Raw genomic sequence first — 17,545 nt, forward strand, 5'->3', positions numbered from 1 at the left:
AACCCTACTTAAAGTACATACCATTCGAACATACGGCTTCCGCACATCTCACTATTCGGATGTTCTACCTCCAATGAGGTACAAAATTTCCTAAATAGTGTCCACAATTAGTTTTTAAGAACTAAATACTTTGACACTTTAATAATTAAAGTTATTCATTCGTTCATTCTTTTGTTATCGTCCACCAACACGGCGGCAATGACGTAACGTATAAACCAACAATCAAGTGAAGCTATGATCTTCGCAGTTACCAACAATCAGCAAGCAGATTGACTAGGAATTGTTGAAGGAGAAAAATAACACCTTATTCTGTAACTGTAAACTACAAACTCGAAGACGACGATCGCTTTTTGTTGTTGCTAATGATGGTATTAAATAGTTAAATTTCTGTCCCTCACAGGTATACATATGTGGATCAATGTTGTTTGTAAAGTTCCCTTAATTTGCATAAAATAAAGTATTTAACCAATGAACAGCTGATAACTGAGCTGTATAGTTTTCCTTTTATCAGCCATTCAAGAATCAATTATGTTGGTAAATATTTCACCGACCGCCGTTTAATGCATAATGATGAAATATGGAATACACCGACGCCAAACTTAAAAAATGCCAGTAAAAAGTAAATGTTGTGCTCGAATTCACATTCACGCAACAGTGGATATTTAGCTGTTTCTAATTTGTCTGAATAACGACAAGCCAACCTGTCACGCCATGTTTCTCTCGAAGAGTTAGAGGATACGAACTCTCGCATACCAAATGGGTGGCAAAATAAGCCGAAGTGACTTCGAGTGGTCATACACTGCCGAACCACATGCAACGAGAAGAAAGCAGATTCTTGGTGAGCTAATATTTTTCATCTTGACAAACAAGCCCTTCGATCTAGGTATAGATACAATACCTTGTTCTCGAATTAGAGTATAAATCAATTGATGGTCTAGAATGCTTTGCTTCAGAAGTGGATGTAAGGGGAAAAGGAGGCCATTCTCAGTCGCAGAGTAAAGCTTGAACATAAGCAGACGTTTAAGGTTTTTACTTGGTCTCTATTCAGTTGTACGTGCATTCAGCTGTTCTGTCGTTAAACACGTAAACAGTACGTAAGTGTACACCTTTATGGTCAAACCGCATAATTTATCAGGACGTTTTTGGCATTCCTTCCTTTACAACTGGAATGAAACTATGTCAGCAGGTACAAATTTGTTGTACTATTCTATGAAATTTCCTCATGTGACAAAACAATAACAGTAAACAGCAACAAGTTTAATATGGTGGGGCTTGGCGTGGATAAAACTGATTTCTTTTCGTGCGGGTTTGATGTATTTGCTGATCCTTTCTTAGCTGGACCTGACTCGAAATGAAGGCTGATCTAAAATTTCCACGATACGATTCATTTTATTCACGACTTTCCTTCTCATGCAAAAGCGAAAGCTGTTCCAGTTACGCGGAAAGTCAATTTCTAATTCGGACCTTTGTCATAAGGATTTCAGATGTGTTTGAACGTGAACTGGTAAGCTTTTCGTGATCAATGACTGTGCGCCGAATTAACTCCACCACGGTAATAAAGAGCCAGCTGGTTGTCCAGCTCATGTAACTTCGGCTTCCTGAACGTTCAATTAAATGTTGATTCCAACAAGCTGAATGCAAGCGCACGAATGGGAATATTTATAATGAATTCAATTACCGCTAAAAATAATGACGTCGTGTTTTATCACATGCACAGTTTTTATTGCACGGACTGTTTTTTTCCTTCTTGCCATCAGAAACTTAGACTAACTTAATGTGGAGTTTTTGGATAGAACAGTTGCAGCAGTGCAATTTGTCAAAAACAATTCGGCAAAAGCCAATTGTGTAAAGAACATTAACATTCCCAAGGCGTATTTTCGAATTAAATTTTGGAAACTTATGCAAATTCTTTGTGGTTTCTTTTTAATAAGTGTCGTACATACGCATTTACACAAATGTTATTTCTATGTTTAAGGTGGCTCGAAATGGTTTTCCCCAGGCAACAGTGGGTTTCCAATGGAAAAAGGACTACCACACTGTTGGTCCGTTGTGTAGTGAAACGTTTTGATGATTTTTACTGATACCATTATTACTGCCGAGGGAGGCGCGGTCGCCTCATGGTTAGTGCGCTCGACTCTGGATCGAGTGGTCCGGGTTCGAGTCCTGGCCGGCGAATTTAATGCTGGGGGTAGCCCAGCGATGGACTAGCATCCCATCCAGGGAGGAGTAGAAATATTCCTAGTCGCTTCATGCTACGGAAACCGGGAATAGGCTCCGGCGTGTTCGGCCACTGGCTCGTAAGCAGACTACGGTACTGCCAAAAGACCATTCAAAATCAGTTTATGGAAAACATCTACTTCTTTCGTGTGGTGGTTGGCAAGTTTTAAACGTGAAAACGAATTTGACGTAAGTGTTCGTAAAAAACTTAGATTTACGACGCATTAGTCAACGAGAACGCCACAAAACAAGAATATGATTGGAAGAGGAAAAATGATGGTGCTATACGTGCAGAACGCATTTTAGCGCACTCTGCGTAACAATGACGTGAAATCACCAAATTTGATGTTTTGACGACAACGCGAGTGTTCAACTGTGAATCTTTCAGTCTTGATTTTACTCTGAAACACCGCTCGTACAAATCTATTTTTAGGATAGTTCGCCCACGTTGTGCTATGTGAACGAAATGGACTAGTCGCGAAAAACTTACGATCAGTGCCAAGTTATATTTTGAGGTGACAATTTTTCGTCGACAACGCCGTAGTAGGTCTGAAAGTCCCTATTTGCTATCAACCTGCGAGACGTTAAAAAACTTGCACACTATTCATAGAGTAGTGGAAATGTCCCTGGTTTTGTGGTCTGTTCTTTGAAGTGTACTTTCTCAGCTTGGCGTGCAGCTCAACGACTTGGCGACAAAGCGACCTAGAAATAAAGCAAGCCACACTGTCGCTGTCGATTTGGCAGAGCAATCAAATTTTGAATTATATTTCAAGGTCGTACCAGTCTCTTAGATTCTTTATTTTGGCCTTTTACATTTCGTTCACTTGCGAAAGGAAAGAATAAAACATCAATTCGTTCCTTCTTCAATCTACATATAGAAATGCCAAATTTTTGTAGCAGTAAGATTGAAATCAAACATTTAAAAAAACGACACGACGTTTAAATTTGCAAGACATGTTTCGGATACTCAGTATCCATCTTCAGTTGAAGGATTTTACAAGTGAGTGACTTTACATAAAGTAGGTTTACAACAAGTAGGTGTAAATTACAAATTGCAGAATGTATGGGTTATTGACCAAGCGTGAGGTCAAGATGGCTGGATATTGGCTTCTTTTTTTGCGTGTTTATGGACCGAGACGACCTCCATTTTGCCCGCTCAGGTAGCCAATCACAGCGCGCAATTTGGTTCATCTTGCCCGCTCACGGAGCTAGTCATATAATAATAATAGTTACAAATCAGTGAAAAAAGTTACATAATACTTAAGGGATACAACGGAGTGGGAGAGTAAAAAAGGTGAGTACAAATCTGTGAAAAATGTTGAATACAAATAGTAATTAAAGTAAGAGAGTTAAATTAACACGTTTGAGTTGTGTATTCAATGCGAGTCGTTCCCATTCAATATGAAGGGCTTCTCTGATCTTAAGTTGGAAATTAGTAAGAGCCGAGTCTAAGATGGAAAAACAATTAAAAGTGCATTCTTACACGTCTCAGAACCCTGAAGCTGTTTATAGATATGGGAATTGCGATCCGAGAGCCTTACTCCACGTTCTCCGGTTTCCTCAATCTCCCCCAAAAAATATGCAACTTAAATTCCATCTTTAAGGCCGCATGGGGGAATACACTCGGGTATAAAAAAGCGACCTTTTCCTCTTCTTCTTCTTCAATCAATCCAGCAATGTAAAAACATTACCAATGTTTAATTTAATTGATATTAATTTGTTTTCTTTTTTTCTCCACCAGCCAGGTACCCTGAGATCAAGAATTTGATGGGCAGCGATCCTTCATTTAAATACCAAATCTTGTTTTTGATATTCATTCAGCTCTCACTGGCCTACCTCATACGCGATGTGTCTTGGACAACCCTCTTCCTTGCAGCCTACTTCATAGGAGCTATTCCAACCCATGGCCTTGTCGTAGGAGTGCATGATATTTCCCACAATATCCCATTTGGTAACGGCAAACCCTTACACAACAGACTGTTTGGGATCCTAGCAAACCTGCCAACGGGGATTCCATCTTCCATCGCTTTTAAAAAGTACCACATTCTGCATCATCGATACATGGGTGTGGACGAAGTTGATCCAGATTTGCCAACCACATTTGAGACAAGGGTTTTCTGCAACTCCATTACCAAGCTCGTCTGGGTAATACTGCAGCCAGCACTCTATGCTCTCAGACCTATATTTACTAACCCGATGACCCCATGTACCCTAGAAATCCTCAATATTGTTGTTCAATTTATTTTTGACTACATGGTGGTGCAGTTTTGGGGTTGGAAGTCACTCGTGTTTATGGTTGCTAGCGTCCTCCTCGGGACGGGTCTTCATCCCTTGGCAGGACACTTCATCGCTGAGCATTACATGTTTGAGAGAGGCTATGAAACTTACTCGTACTACGGGCCGGGTAATTGGTTGACCTTCAATGTTGGCTATCACAATGAGCACCATGATTTTCCAAGCATTCCTGGCTCAAAGCTGCCCTTAGTGAAGAAGATTGCAGCAGAGTATTATGACAACTTGCCACATCACACTTCCTGGACAAAAGTGATATGGGATTTTATCACTGACCCCAGAGTTGGTCCTTATGCACGAGTGAAGAGACCTCAGTCTTCAAAAATTAATATTAATAACTTAAATCAAGAGTAGACCTAACATGCGGATATGAATGATAGCTGATAATCAAGAATCTAGCACCCACATTTAAACCCCCAAAATTGCTCATGGTATATTTGTAATAATAATAATAATAATATGATGATGATGATAATGATAATGATAATGACAATGATATTGGTGGTAAAACAAGCCTCAGATCTTCTGGGATCTAGACTTCATGAGAGATTTGGAGATTTAACACCAGAGACCTGGTATTGCAGTCTTCACAAAAAGAACAATGCGAGCATCCGTTGATGTACGTCACAATCATCTCCAATGAAGGAGGTGAAAAGGATTACCTCCTGAGTGTTTCCAGAAACTCTGAGGTCCTTGTTGTCACTTGATATTACATACACAAGAAGTCCAGTATTACTGTGTGAATCCAAGATAATAATGCCACCTGGTCATGTACTCATCAAAATCCCCTGCCCATACCATGGCACTTGCCTCAATTTTAACAATTTTAGGGAGCTCAAGGTACTCTGCAATCTTAGAATGCAAGCAATAACGTCCTTTCTTCCTCAGATCCAAAGGGTTAAAGTAAATGTGAAAGTTGGGAAAACCAAGTTTGCATGCAAACTTAAACAGCTTGCATCATGCTTGTGTCCACATACATGTAAAAGATTGCACTATACATTGCAATCCAAGGTTAAGAAATTAGACACTAATGAACAATGAATGAAGAAATGAGCGAGTGAGTGCATTAACACAAGTTAAAAAACGCAAAATCTTTAATATTTATTTAAATGAGTACTTTCACAAGTTTAATGCTATTATATACTAAGTGACTGCTGAACTTTTCACAATAAAATTGTAAAATCGTAAGCACAACTTCTACTTATGCAACTAAAATTTGTACAATTAAATTACCATGTGTATGCATGCTCAATAAAATCAAAATAAAAGCGCCAGATGATGAATGTTAAAACATGGGTGGGAGAGTGTGTTAGAGCCAAATGTTGCTGTTGCTGTTGTTGTTACTAACATTATTATTATTTTCAAGCACGGAGGATTAATGAAACAATTATTGCATTTTGCGCCTGTTGGATATGAGACTGGTTATAGCCATCGAGGCATGTGGCGCCGAGTTGGCTATTTACCATCTCATATCCAATGCACACTCATGGAATAATTATTAATTATTTTGTTCATGCCCTGGTTGTTCAAAAGGTGGATAACGCTATCCACTGGACAAGTCATGATAGATTGGGTAGTGCAGTACGTTCTGCTACTACATCCACTGGATGGTGATTTATCCGGCGGATAGTGCTATCCATGGTTCAAAAACTGGGGCCAAATGTAGGGATAAATTCTTGAAGTTTTCTTTCTCAATATGTCCCCTTTAACCCCACCTAAAACGGACATTCACAGATTTTATTGTCTGACGCCAAAATATTAATGATTTTACCTGTCACTGTAAAACAACATTTTAACCCATTGACCCAACTGGCCCAAGGGAGTGAGACTTAATAGATTTTGCTCTGTCTAACGCCAGACAATTTTACTCATTGATGGGGGCGCAGTTCATGAGTCAGTGGGTTAAACAGACTAAACATCATGCAAGTCATTCTAAACATGAATCAAGATGTTGATTGATTTCAGAATTCAAAACCAGAGTCCGACAGACGGGACAACATACAGACTCACTTGAACCCACAACCTGCCTTTCTGCAGGTGAGTCTCCCAACTCGATAGGCTTCCATTTGGATCCCATTAGAGGGCTTTTACGAGTGTCATCATCTTTATTCTTGCAATGTTTTCCTTTGTCCTTAGTCCTCTGAAAAGCTTCCACAATTGTAAGAGTTGGTGGAAGATTTTTTTTTGGTTTACTTGGCGAAGGTGTTTTTATAGTAATCACCGGCGTCTTTTCCCTATCTGTTTTTTCTTTAAGATTTTTTTTCGGGTCCCTTTGGCTTGAAAGAATCTCTGAACCAGCCTGAGCAACAGAACTTGAGCCTAGCGTTCTCCCTAAACCAGAAAATGGCACAACATCTGCTGTCCATCTCGATGAACCCGCTTCACTACTCTTTGCTTTGATGACCTCACCAGTAATTGAAGAAGCTTTATCAAGAGAGTCTATCTTTCTTTTTTTGCCAGTGTCGTGATCACTTTCAGAGTTACTACTCTCAATTCCACTTTCCCTAGTCTTGCGTTTGAATAGCTTTGGTAATGTACCAGAATCCTTTCCACCAGGTACATTTCCTTTCCTATGACTATTGCCTGTTTCAAAGTCACTCCTACCTGTTCCTTTCGATTTAGTCTTTTTTGCACCATAGTTTTCAGGTTCTTTAATCTTTGTATAGGTCCCACCACAAGTCCTTTGATGGTCTGCCCACCAGGGGTCCCTTGGTGACGGGGCACGATTCATGGATCTCTTGACCATCCCATAATAAGGGGGTCTTCTCTGACATGGGCCATCACACTTCCACCAATGTTGACGGTAAACATTAACCTTAAAACACAATGCGTGCGCATTTCAGTTTAATCTTAAATAGAATGACACGATGTAAGAAGCAGGCTCAGATCTCTTTCTCTGTGTATTTCTTTATCATTGATAATTAACAACACTGTTTCAGAAAATGCTTTTTGTTATTAGTAGAATTCTACTAGTATACTAAAGAAAATGCTGTAATCTGATTGGCTAAGCCACTGAACACTATCAGTCATTAGTGTGCAGTGGCTGGAGGTCGTCTTTGAAATAACGACGTTTTTTTCGTTTTTCCAAAGTTTTGGAGGAAAATTTGGATGCAAATGGGTAATTAAATAAATGGGTAAGTCTAAACGAAGGACATTTACGGTTTCTTGACTTTCAAAAAAGTTGAAATTATTGAAAAAGCTGATGCGCTCGCACGCACAACTTAGATTTTAAATGGCAATTCAATCCGAGCGATCTTTTTCAGGTGCAAAGTTTAATAATACGTCAAGAAATAATTGGAAACCGTTATTTGAAGTAAATTTTAGTAAGAATTCCACTAAAACAATTAGATTATTCAAAAATTTGGTTTTATCAACGGAGTTGATAATGGCCATCGTACAGAGATTCTAAAAGCTCTCGATTTCTATGATAGAGCTGATGCGCTCTATCACCTCATTGAAATCTTGAGCTCACAATCTAATTGTTAATTATAGCTATGTTTTGTTATAATCACCCTTGGAGCAGGGATGGTGCAATAGTCAGACCACTCAATTGCCATCAATGTGGCCCAGGTTTGATTCCCAGACTTGATGTCACATATGGGATGAGTTTGTTGGTTCTCTACTAATGGATGTGTAGTGATGTCTGAAATTTCACCTGTCTCCTCTCTAACCCTACGGGGCATCCCCTAGGGTTAGGGAGGAGACGCCTGAAATTTCAGACTATTGGTGGTGTACCGATCATCTATTATAATAATATTGACCATTGATCGACAATCTTTAAGCAACGCAAAAATCAATCATGCATTATGATAATCGATTATAGTGGAAAAAGACGATATCCTATGTTTCATACATTTTTAATGTTTTCCAAAACTATACGAAACACGCTCGCGTCATGCTAGGTTTTGCATTTTGTATTTTGTACACATTTGATAGTGCATATTGCATACGGAAAAAACCTTACCTTGATGGTTCTCTTAGAAATTATTCTATATTTATTTAGTAGCTGGTAGTAAAAATTAATACATTTTTAGATCTACTCACTGCAACCAGAAAGGTGACAAGAGTAGATGAGGTTATTATGATGGGTTGACACAACAAGTACGTAGAACAGCAATCCGACTCAGAGATGGTGGGGGATGGCTATAAACTGTGTTTGATCACACACTGTACATAAAGATGATGTACATAAAGATATCCTTATCACCAACATGCACTTTGTTTAGAATATAAGAGCACCTGTGTTGCCAATAAGAAACTGCATTGCTTTGCAAGAGTTGTAATGACTGAAAAAAGACTCATCCGTGAAAATGTAAAGTTAGCCAGTTTCAGTTATCAGCAGAGAAATTAAATTCTTAATTATTGTTATTGATATGAGAACGCATGTTTTATGAGTCAAATGAGTCAATAAGTCAATGAGTCATGAGTCATGAGTCAATGGACTCACAGTCAATATAGCAATAATTTGTTGATTAAGCCTAAGCCCTCGTTTCAGTGATTAGGCCTAAGGACTCTCTGAAATTTTAGCTTTCATTTTATGGTTTAATTAACTGCACTAACTCGTTGACTCATTGACTCATGACTCATTGACTCGTAAATACTTGGCCCACTATTGATATTGAGATAGGTTCTCACCTCATCATGAAAGTTATGATACACCTAGGAACAAAACAAAGAAAATTTCAAATATGGTAGCTATTTCTTTTCATTTAAAGGGAGACAATAATCATTCTAATGTATTTCAAACCTTCAACATTATTGCAGGTAAGAACTTACAGTAATTTTTGCACCACTTTCTGCATTGATCCTCTGCATATGTTTAAGAAATTCTGGTCCATGGGCATCGTGATCCTGAAAGAATATTGCCGCCAAATGTTGAATGTCACAAAAACACAAGTTTGAGAAGGAGTTCTCATCAAAGGCCAGAGAAATAGAGAGCAATAGAGAATGTTTTCCGTGTTTCCATAGCCTCATCAAAACACGAGGGGGATTCAGGAGAATTTGAGACTGTGTCTTGGGTTTGCATAACTGTTGAGAATTCTCCCAACTCCCCCGAGCATTAAGATGAGTTTATGGAAACACAAAAAAAAAGTCCTCTATTGCTTTTATAAAATATTCCTCAAAGATAATTCAACAAATGAAGGAAAGTGCTGGTTTTTTACTTCTTGATTGAAACAGATTTTCTTGATACATGCTCATACTTTCTTAAAGCCAATCAAAACGTGTGTCTGACAATACATAACCAATCAAAATTCATGTGACATCACAGCCGTGTTTCCATATTCTCATCTAAACATAGTTATTCACCAATGAGAGTGTGCGTACTATTCTAATTATTTTATAAAGAGAAATGACATTCTTCTCTCATTCATTCTATCTGAGGTTGTTAAAGACCCCAAGCACTATACAAAAAGAGCCACTGACTTAATGCTTGGTGTTGTAGTCTGGCATCTATGAGGCACACAAAGAAAATTATTGGATCTGGAGCCCATATGAGTGAGGAAAAGCAACTGACCTTGTTGTTTTGTGTCACAAATAGTAAAGCATGGATCATTTCATGCTGAAAATTAAACAAAAAAAGACATTGAAGAGAGTGAGCATATTTTTTCAATAAATCAGCAAGTTAAGTTGCAATAGATTAATGTCAGAGCAATCATTGCAGTAAACTGAGCAAATAAAGCAGTTGTGAGAATCACTCAAACACATGAAGTTTTTTTCCCGTCCATCATTTTGACAAAATAATTAATGACATCGACAACATATTTTTTAGGTCAGCTAATAAATGTTACTAAAATGCTATCATTAATAAATATTATTCTTAATATTCCACAGTCGTATTGGCTGTAGAAATGAACTGTCCTTTTGCTCTACTGGTTCATGGCACATTTGAGTAACAGAAAGAACATCAATAATGGCATCGATTGAAACTTAAACTACTATGATCATAAAATCATTTCCTTTTTTTGTTCAGATTTTAATCTTGTGTTTGTTTAACACCTGACTGGCAAAATTCTGAGCTTTGATTTTTATGCTAGTAGGTCGTTTACTTTGAGTTTAAGTTATGGATTTTATGGTCTGCCATTACTCATGTTCAAAACTAATCAATTGGACTTCAGAGGGTTCAATCCAGGGAAAAGTGACGTCATTTACCCATAGCAAATTTCAGCATGTGGATGCAGGTTATTATACGTGTATATATATGCAAATCAATAGCCTGTTCCAGGCTCTCAGATAGTGGAGGCAAGGATCGAGAAAGAGCAAAAGAAATTGAGCAGGGTCTGCCGCTCGATTCTTTTGCTCGTTCTTATTTCCTCGCCTCCACTACCTGAGAGCCTTGCAGTCTAAAAGCCCGAAAGCCCAAAACTCCCGTCCTGCACATTAATTCAGCTGCATACACACATATTTCATTCTTAAGGATAGTGCCTACTAATTCACAGGTATTTTTGCACGGTTTACTGAATAGGCAGGAAAAGCAGATCCCGAACCACACTTTTTTAGAAGATAATTCATCAACAATATTTGTAATAAGCTTTAAAATACAAAGCAATGTATGGCATTCTTTTCCAAATTGAAGCTTAATTATCTCTGAAAAATCCATGGTTATCCCCAATTTTCTTTTTGGATACAAGTGCACTTTCTAAGTTCTACTGTTTCCGCTTAGTTTTGAACCATGCAAAAACATCCATGTATTACTAAGCACCACCCATAGGAAATCCAAGTATCTTGAGATGCCCAGAATGTATGCGCAATACCGTAACAATAGTAGGCACCATCCTTAAGTAGTGAGTCTTTGACGTCATTTTCTCTTTAAAGTTAGCAATGGTGGACCATTAAATAGGAAAATTCCAGTTAAAATAAACAGGTGTCTTTTTTAAATCAAGGCTCAAGACTTGGGTCACTTAGTGTTTAGTTAACATAGTTTTGAAAACCACAGAAAAAGGAAAATAAAAGTTGATTTTTTGGTCATGGTAGCACTTAAACCCTTTCACTCCTGTGGGGTTCCCCATTGACGAGTAAAATCGTCTGGCGTTGGACAGAGAAAAATGTATAAGTCTCATTGGCCCTTACAGGAGTGAAAGGGTTAATTAATTAAAACACTGCTGTACTAAAAAGATCTATACCAGCAATGTCTGCACCAGATCTTTTCTTGGACGAAGCTTCAGCAAAGGCTCACTAAGTCTGATTGAGCAGAGACCTCCTCGTCCCTCATAACAACACAGCCCAGCACATCTAAACGTACAAGGTGATTAAAAATTATTTTCGTAGAATGTCAAATGACTAATATAAGTTGCCGCCAAGTTTATACAATGATATTTTGATACGAAATCCTGTTTGATACTAACAATGTCATACGTGGGCTCCACCTCACTTCCACAGAGGCTAGCAAACCATTAAAATAAACATCGTTAAATTGAAGAAACAACTGACGAACATCTGGGATAGGATCGATTAGTTCCCAAGAATCATCAACAACTGACATTGGCGTTGCGAGCTTGCCGGAAGAAACCGCATAATTATTGTTCCCTGACTTCTGTTTGGCATCCTCCTGATCCAGCTCCTGTTGTAAGCTCAGTGCATACTCTAGGTCGACGTTTTCAGATATCTCAATCATTGCTAGAGAAAGAGTCAAAATTTTAACGAAGCAAACCTAATCAAAGATGGCGCCGTTTCCGTTTCCACGACCAATCTGTTTTCAAACAACATTTAAAACCGCTAGAGACTGGTACCTGAAAAAGAGACAATATGGCTTCCATCGCAGGCCGATCTTTACGAAGTGTTTCGAGAACGATTTTACAGGTAAATCGAACTTAATATTTTTGATTTCTTCAGTGAAAATTTTAATTTAATTAACTAATTATTTATTTCTTTAGATAACAAATCCACAATGCGGACGAATCGCATCTCATGGTATGACGCTATAACTCTTCTTTAATACATATTTGTGCACGTGTGTACGAAATTAACTGGTCCGAAGATTGCATAATCTGCAAATCATTTTGTTCTGAAATAGGTTTAAATCTGAAGCCATTTCGTTATGTAATTTAGCTTGGTTTTCCCTTCGACCACATGCTTTTGAAGCGGAGCAGTATTAAAAATATATTCTCGACTACTTCGTTGCTTGTCACCACATTATTTTGATGTGTTGCGGATCAAGTTAATTTTGAGTAGCCTGGTTTGACTTGGATCTTTTTTTCTGACTCACAACATCTAAATGGCAATTTGATGTGGAGGGTGTAAACTGCAGGTTCAGTTTGCTGGTCATTGTTTCACAATAGCTGAAACAACCCAAACCTTTACTAATGGTAACATTATAAAGCCTAAAAGAAAATAATTTAAGCCTAAGGTTAGTACAACCCTAACCTGCACGTAACATTCTCCGGATTTCATGGTTATATTTTAAATGCTCAAAGGGTGATGGTGACATTAGTGATGTATTTAACATCAAAGTGGCAAATATTGAACCCAGGGAAGCTTCTTTTAAATTTCTCACAAATTTAATGTTTTTGACCTAATTTTATCGATGTTTGAAAACAGCAGTCAAAAGCTCAAGGCTGCGGACCTGTCAAGCTCTTCATCAAATGCCTGGAGTTAGTTTGTGAGTATTTCATTACTTTCCCTCAGTGTAGTGCTCATTTAGTATTTTCAGTTTATTACAGAGACAGGAGTGTTTTACTAGAAACTAAAACACTCGTAGAATCAATATGACCACTACATCCGGGAACTGGGTGTCATATTTTTCGTATGTAACATGAGTTGTCATATTGAGCAACAACATGCTGATTCCCACCTTTCTTTGTTTGTATTCATACCCAGTATTTGTATTAAAGCTTGCTTTTCAATCTCTGTATTGTATATTTATTGTCCATATGACAACCTCACAGAGAGAACCCAGCTTTGCACAGTTGACTACAGGGTTTTTTTTTTAAGCCCTCAAGGCAGGGTATGGTCCTACATACCAGGTCCAGAGTCTGTTGCGCTGTGCAAATGTCCAGGTGCTCCTCACAGAAAGGCCATCTATCCTAAGCCAGTGGTCTGAGCACTTCCAGGCCCTCTTCAGTGCAAACAGAGTGGTTCAGGACCCAGAAATTCTCCAGGTTCCCAGCAACCAGTAAAAGTGGAACTGGATGAACCACCGTTGATGGAAGAGGTCACCAAGGCCATAAAGCAGATGAAGAATGGCAAAGCAGCAGGAGTTGATGGAATTCCACCAGAGATCTTGAAAAATGAAGGCCCAGTGTTACCTGACAAGCTCCATGGACCTTTTGTCTGTTGCTGGGAGCAGGGCAAACTACCACAAGACCTCCGTGATGCAGCCGTAGTCACCCTGTACAAAACAAGGGAGAAAAGTCAGGAAATTAAACTCTGCTGTCCATTGCAGGAAAAATCCTTGCACAAGTGCTCATAAACAGACTGATACCTACCATCACTGTAGACCACCTTGCAAAGCCAATGTGGATTCAGAGCAAACAAGGACACCACAGACTTGGTGTTCGTCTTTAGGCAGCTCCAACAAAAGTACCAGGTGCAGAACAAAAGCCTGTATGTAACAGTTGTTGACCTCACCAAAGAGTTTGACACTGGGAGCAGGAAAGGACTATGGCAGATCTTGGAATGAAATTTCTCAGCATGATCATCCAGTTGCATGAAGATCAGCAGGGCCAAGTCAGGCTAAACAGAGACCTATCGGAGCAGACATTACTAAACAACGAAATAGTGAAACGGTGAAACAAAGCACCAAGCAGCTGACACGGGACCTCCTCTTTGCCAATGATGCTGCCCTTGTTTCCTGCTCTGAACAAGTCTTACGATTAACGTCCTGCTTCGCAGAGGCTGTCCAACTCTTTGGGCTCGGGGTCAACCTTAAGAAGATGGAAGTCCTCCACCAGCCTGCACTTTGGGAAGAGTAACGCCCCCTTCACATCACCATTGGCGATACTGAGCTGAAGACAGTTCACCAGTTAACCTACCTGGGCTGTACCCTCACATCAGATGCCAAGATCGACAGGGAAATTGACAACAGACTGGCCAAGGTTAACAGCACCTTTGGTAGACTGTACAAAAGATTGTGGAATAATAATCATATGAAGAAGGGTAGCAGGATCAGTATTTACAGATCTGTGTTACTTACCACCCTACTGTATGTTTCTGAGTCATGGGTAACCTACCGTCACCACATACGACTCCTTAAGTGCTTTCATCAGTGCTGCCTCTGCACCATCGTTAGCATTCACTGGAGTGACTTTGTCACCAATGTTGAAGTTCTAGAAGAGGCAGAGATCACCAGCATTGGAGCCATGCATGGTCTACTCTGCTGCTGACTGCGAGGCCCAGCATCACACCATCCACCAAGCTGTCTCCTCCTTTGAAGACACTCGCAGGGCCAACCTTAAGGACAAACGATGCAGGAGAGAGAACCGCATCAACAAAATCAAATCAAACCAGACCTTCAACTGCAGCTGCTGCAGCCAGACCTGTCCATCACACATTGGTCTTGTCAGCCATGAGTGCACCTGCAGTCGACGTGGGCCACATCCTTCATAGATCTTTTTGTGAAGAAATGCCATGATGATGAATGAAAAGAAAATTACACAATGTCAGCTCTAAGATATGAAAATTGTGCTCTTGTGGCAAGAACAGTATCTCACTTGTGAGGTATTGTTTTGGCCACTCAAACATAAAATTCATATCTTCTCGCCACAGTGTAATGTCCTCTTAGTCTATATATCACATTAAGGCTCTCACATGTTGCATTAATGACACGAAAAAAGTATGAAAAAAGTACCATCAAAAGAGTAGTCTCTGACTAGTCTAGAAATCAAACCTATTCGTGAGCTCTGCAGAGCAATTGCAGAATACCCAAACACTTTGAAGTAGTACAAGTTTCCTGCAGCCAAACCCACAATTGAAAAATTAATTAGGAATGAAATGTGACTGCTGGAGTGGTCAGTAGACCTGTGGAGGTTGTATATATATAACAATCAGGAGACAAAAACTGCTGCCATCATGGTTGACAGTCTCCTAGTAGAAGAGTACATGGGAAGAGTACATGGTGGCAGCCTTTTCAAGCCAAATATGTAAATGGGAGGGTGTTTGGAAATCTAGCCACCTCTGCAGGTGTTTTTCTTCCTTGTTTATGAGCATTTTGGATGCCATTTGCTCCTTTGAATTTCCTGCATAAATTACCCTGCATTATTGCATATTGGTATTAGCTGAAGCAAACTGTGATGTTTCTCATTGTTTCACATTGTTAAAGAGCAAAGCAAGCCGAAAGAAATTTTGTGACAAGTGTATCAAGGACAGTTTCGTCTTCTTTCCTCATAACTTCGGGTGAGTAAGTCTGATGACAGCTGAGACTTTGGCACATGGCTAAAGGGACATGGATATTTCTTACTTAGGCTGCTTTCCTTTTGTTACAACTGGCCTGCCAGACCCAACAGTTTGCAAAGCAAATGCAACAATTTGAAGGAACACTTGCACAATACTCCCTCACATTCTTCTGGAGGAGTATTTTATATATATCATCCTTAATTTGTGTTTATTTGAAGGCATTGTAGCTAGTCCTTCTAAATGCCCTGTCTGGCTGGTCAGTTCTGTCAAATGGGAAGCGTCCTTAGTCTTCAAAGTCTTGATTCTTGCCTGTCCATGGATAAATGCAAGAGATAATAGACCCATTAAAACAGCAAAACTTTGCAAAATGGCCACCACCATAATACTCGTTTGTTTTTACTCAAGTAAGCCCGTGCTGACTCTTCAATGTAGAATATTCTTTTGAATTTCAAGTCTAAGAACGAAAGCACACACGCTAATAAAACAGAATGTGTCATTTATGATGTTGGTACAGCCACTTGGACGTAACAGCCCAAATCTCAAGAGTGTGACTTAGGTTTAAGTAATTTTTTTTCACTGAGCACCACAGGTTGGTTGGTGCTCATCTTAGCAGCAAGAGATTTTTCTTTACTTTTTACAGTGTTTTCTCCCCCAAAGGTGTGCCAACTGCCTGTAAATTCTAACACATGTATTTCCTAATTAAAGAGAATTCTCCTCTGTTGACATGGAATTCAGACACTTCTGATCTTTAGCTCATATGAGGTCCTTGGTGTCACACATTCCTTCTATTAAAGTGCCTATAAATAACCCATGGAATCCTGAAATACCCGCCATTGACAAGTAAAATCGTCTGAAACCTTAGACCTCCCAGGAGTCAATGGGTTAACAACATCAATGTCCTCTCAAAAACCTTAACTGTCCCCTTTAAAGAAATAATTTCAATCCTTATAGTTGAAAAATACCAGCCTATTTTTTTAATGCCTGCAGTGTCTCCTCCAAGCATTTGTGGATCTTTGGTCAGTGCTGGTAGCAGTTCTGACGTGTTGGAGGGATCAAGTGGTGAAGATGATGGACTAGTGATCGGGGCGCAGACAAACTTGGAAGACTTATAACATAGGCTTTGGTCACACACCTTTAATGCATTGTGTGACATCTTTAATTTAAGCCTATTAGTGTGACTGCTCAAACCAAGGTCATTTCCCATAAATAACAAAGTGAAAACTTTGATTAACCTTTTTTAAAAAAGGTGGAAGCATCGCAACCTTAAGATGGGAAAGTTGTGGATAGTTTGTTTTCCAAGACATGTTTGCCCAGTGAGCTAAAAAAATTTTAGATATCCATGGTCTAACTTGTCACACCTGTTTTGTTTTTTTTTTTAAAGTTGAATGAAGATGTTTTTATAGCTTTCTTTCAAGTTGAAGGAGCAGTTCATTTTTTTAACACTCCTGTGAGAAAATAAAATGAATGAATCAGTGAAACACACTGTCTGTACTACTTCAATTTTGGGAAGTGGGTTAAAAATTTGCCATTATTGTCTGGTTTTATTTTAGCCATCTACATATCCAAATATACCTAATCTTCTTTTTTATTGAATTTCATCATGAAAGTGTTATAATATGGACAAGCAACTAATACTGGTAATAAACAGAAATATGGTTTTTGAACTTCTTTTGAAAAAATCTCATCTTTCATCATATTACAAAAGAGT

General features: G+C 38.9%; 3 protein-coding genes across 7 annotated transcripts in view; 2 read left to right on the top strand and 1 right to left on the bottom strand.

Moving 5' to 3' along the window:
• LOC138026280 (sphingolipid delta(4)-desaturase DES1-like) overlaps window positions 1-5,800 on the top strand; it is a 6,181-nt gene extending 381 nt beyond the window's left edge. The window contains exons 1-2 of one of the 5 annotated variants that reach the window (XM_068873553.1): window positions 1-883; window positions 3,959-5,800. The exon at window positions 1-883 is cut by the window's left edge and continues 41 nt beyond it. In XM_068873553.1, the coding sequence (XP_068729654.1) occupies window positions 757-883; window positions 3,959-4,863 (1,032 nt within the window). In that variant the 5' untranslated portion in view covers window positions 1-756 and the 3' untranslated portion in view covers window positions 4,864-5,800. The other 4 variants (XM_068873554.1, XM_068873556.1, XM_068873557.1 and 1 more) reach the window with 4 other exon arrangements.
• On the bottom strand, window positions 5,223-12,220 carry LOC138026268 (DNA-dependent metalloprotease SPRTN-like). The gene is made up of 6 exons (XM_068873541.1): window positions 11,853-12,220; window positions 11,631-11,739; window positions 10,025-10,069; window positions 9,286-9,360; window positions 9,145-9,168; window positions 5,223-7,324 (listed from the first exon to the last, which is right to left on the bottom strand). Exons 1-6 carry the CDS (start codon window positions 12,119-12,121, stop codon window positions 6,437-6,439), a joined length of 1,410 nt encoding a protein of 469 aa, XP_068729642.1. The 5' UTR covers window positions 12,122-12,220; the 3' UTR covers window positions 5,223-6,436.
• LOC138026284 (uncharacterized) lies at window positions 12,200-17,315 on the top strand. Its single transcript, XM_068873562.1, has 5 exons — window positions 12,200-12,306; window positions 12,381-12,417; window positions 13,045-13,105; window positions 15,764-15,837; window positions 16,825-17,315. Exons 1-5 carry the CDS (start codon window positions 12,253-12,255, stop codon window positions 16,947-16,949), a joined length of 351 nt encoding a protein of 116 aa, XP_068729663.1. The 5' UTR covers window positions 12,200-12,252; the 3' UTR covers window positions 16,950-17,315.
• Window positions 17,316-17,545: the final 230 nt, after the last annotated feature.

This window comes from Montipora capricornis, chromosome 12 (genome assembly GCF_036669925.1).
Source record: "Montipora capricornis isolate CH-2021 chromosome 12, ASM3666992v2, whole genome shotgun sequence".
NCBI lineage: Eukaryota > Metazoa > Cnidaria > Anthozoa > Scleractinia > Acroporidae > Montipora > Montipora capricornis.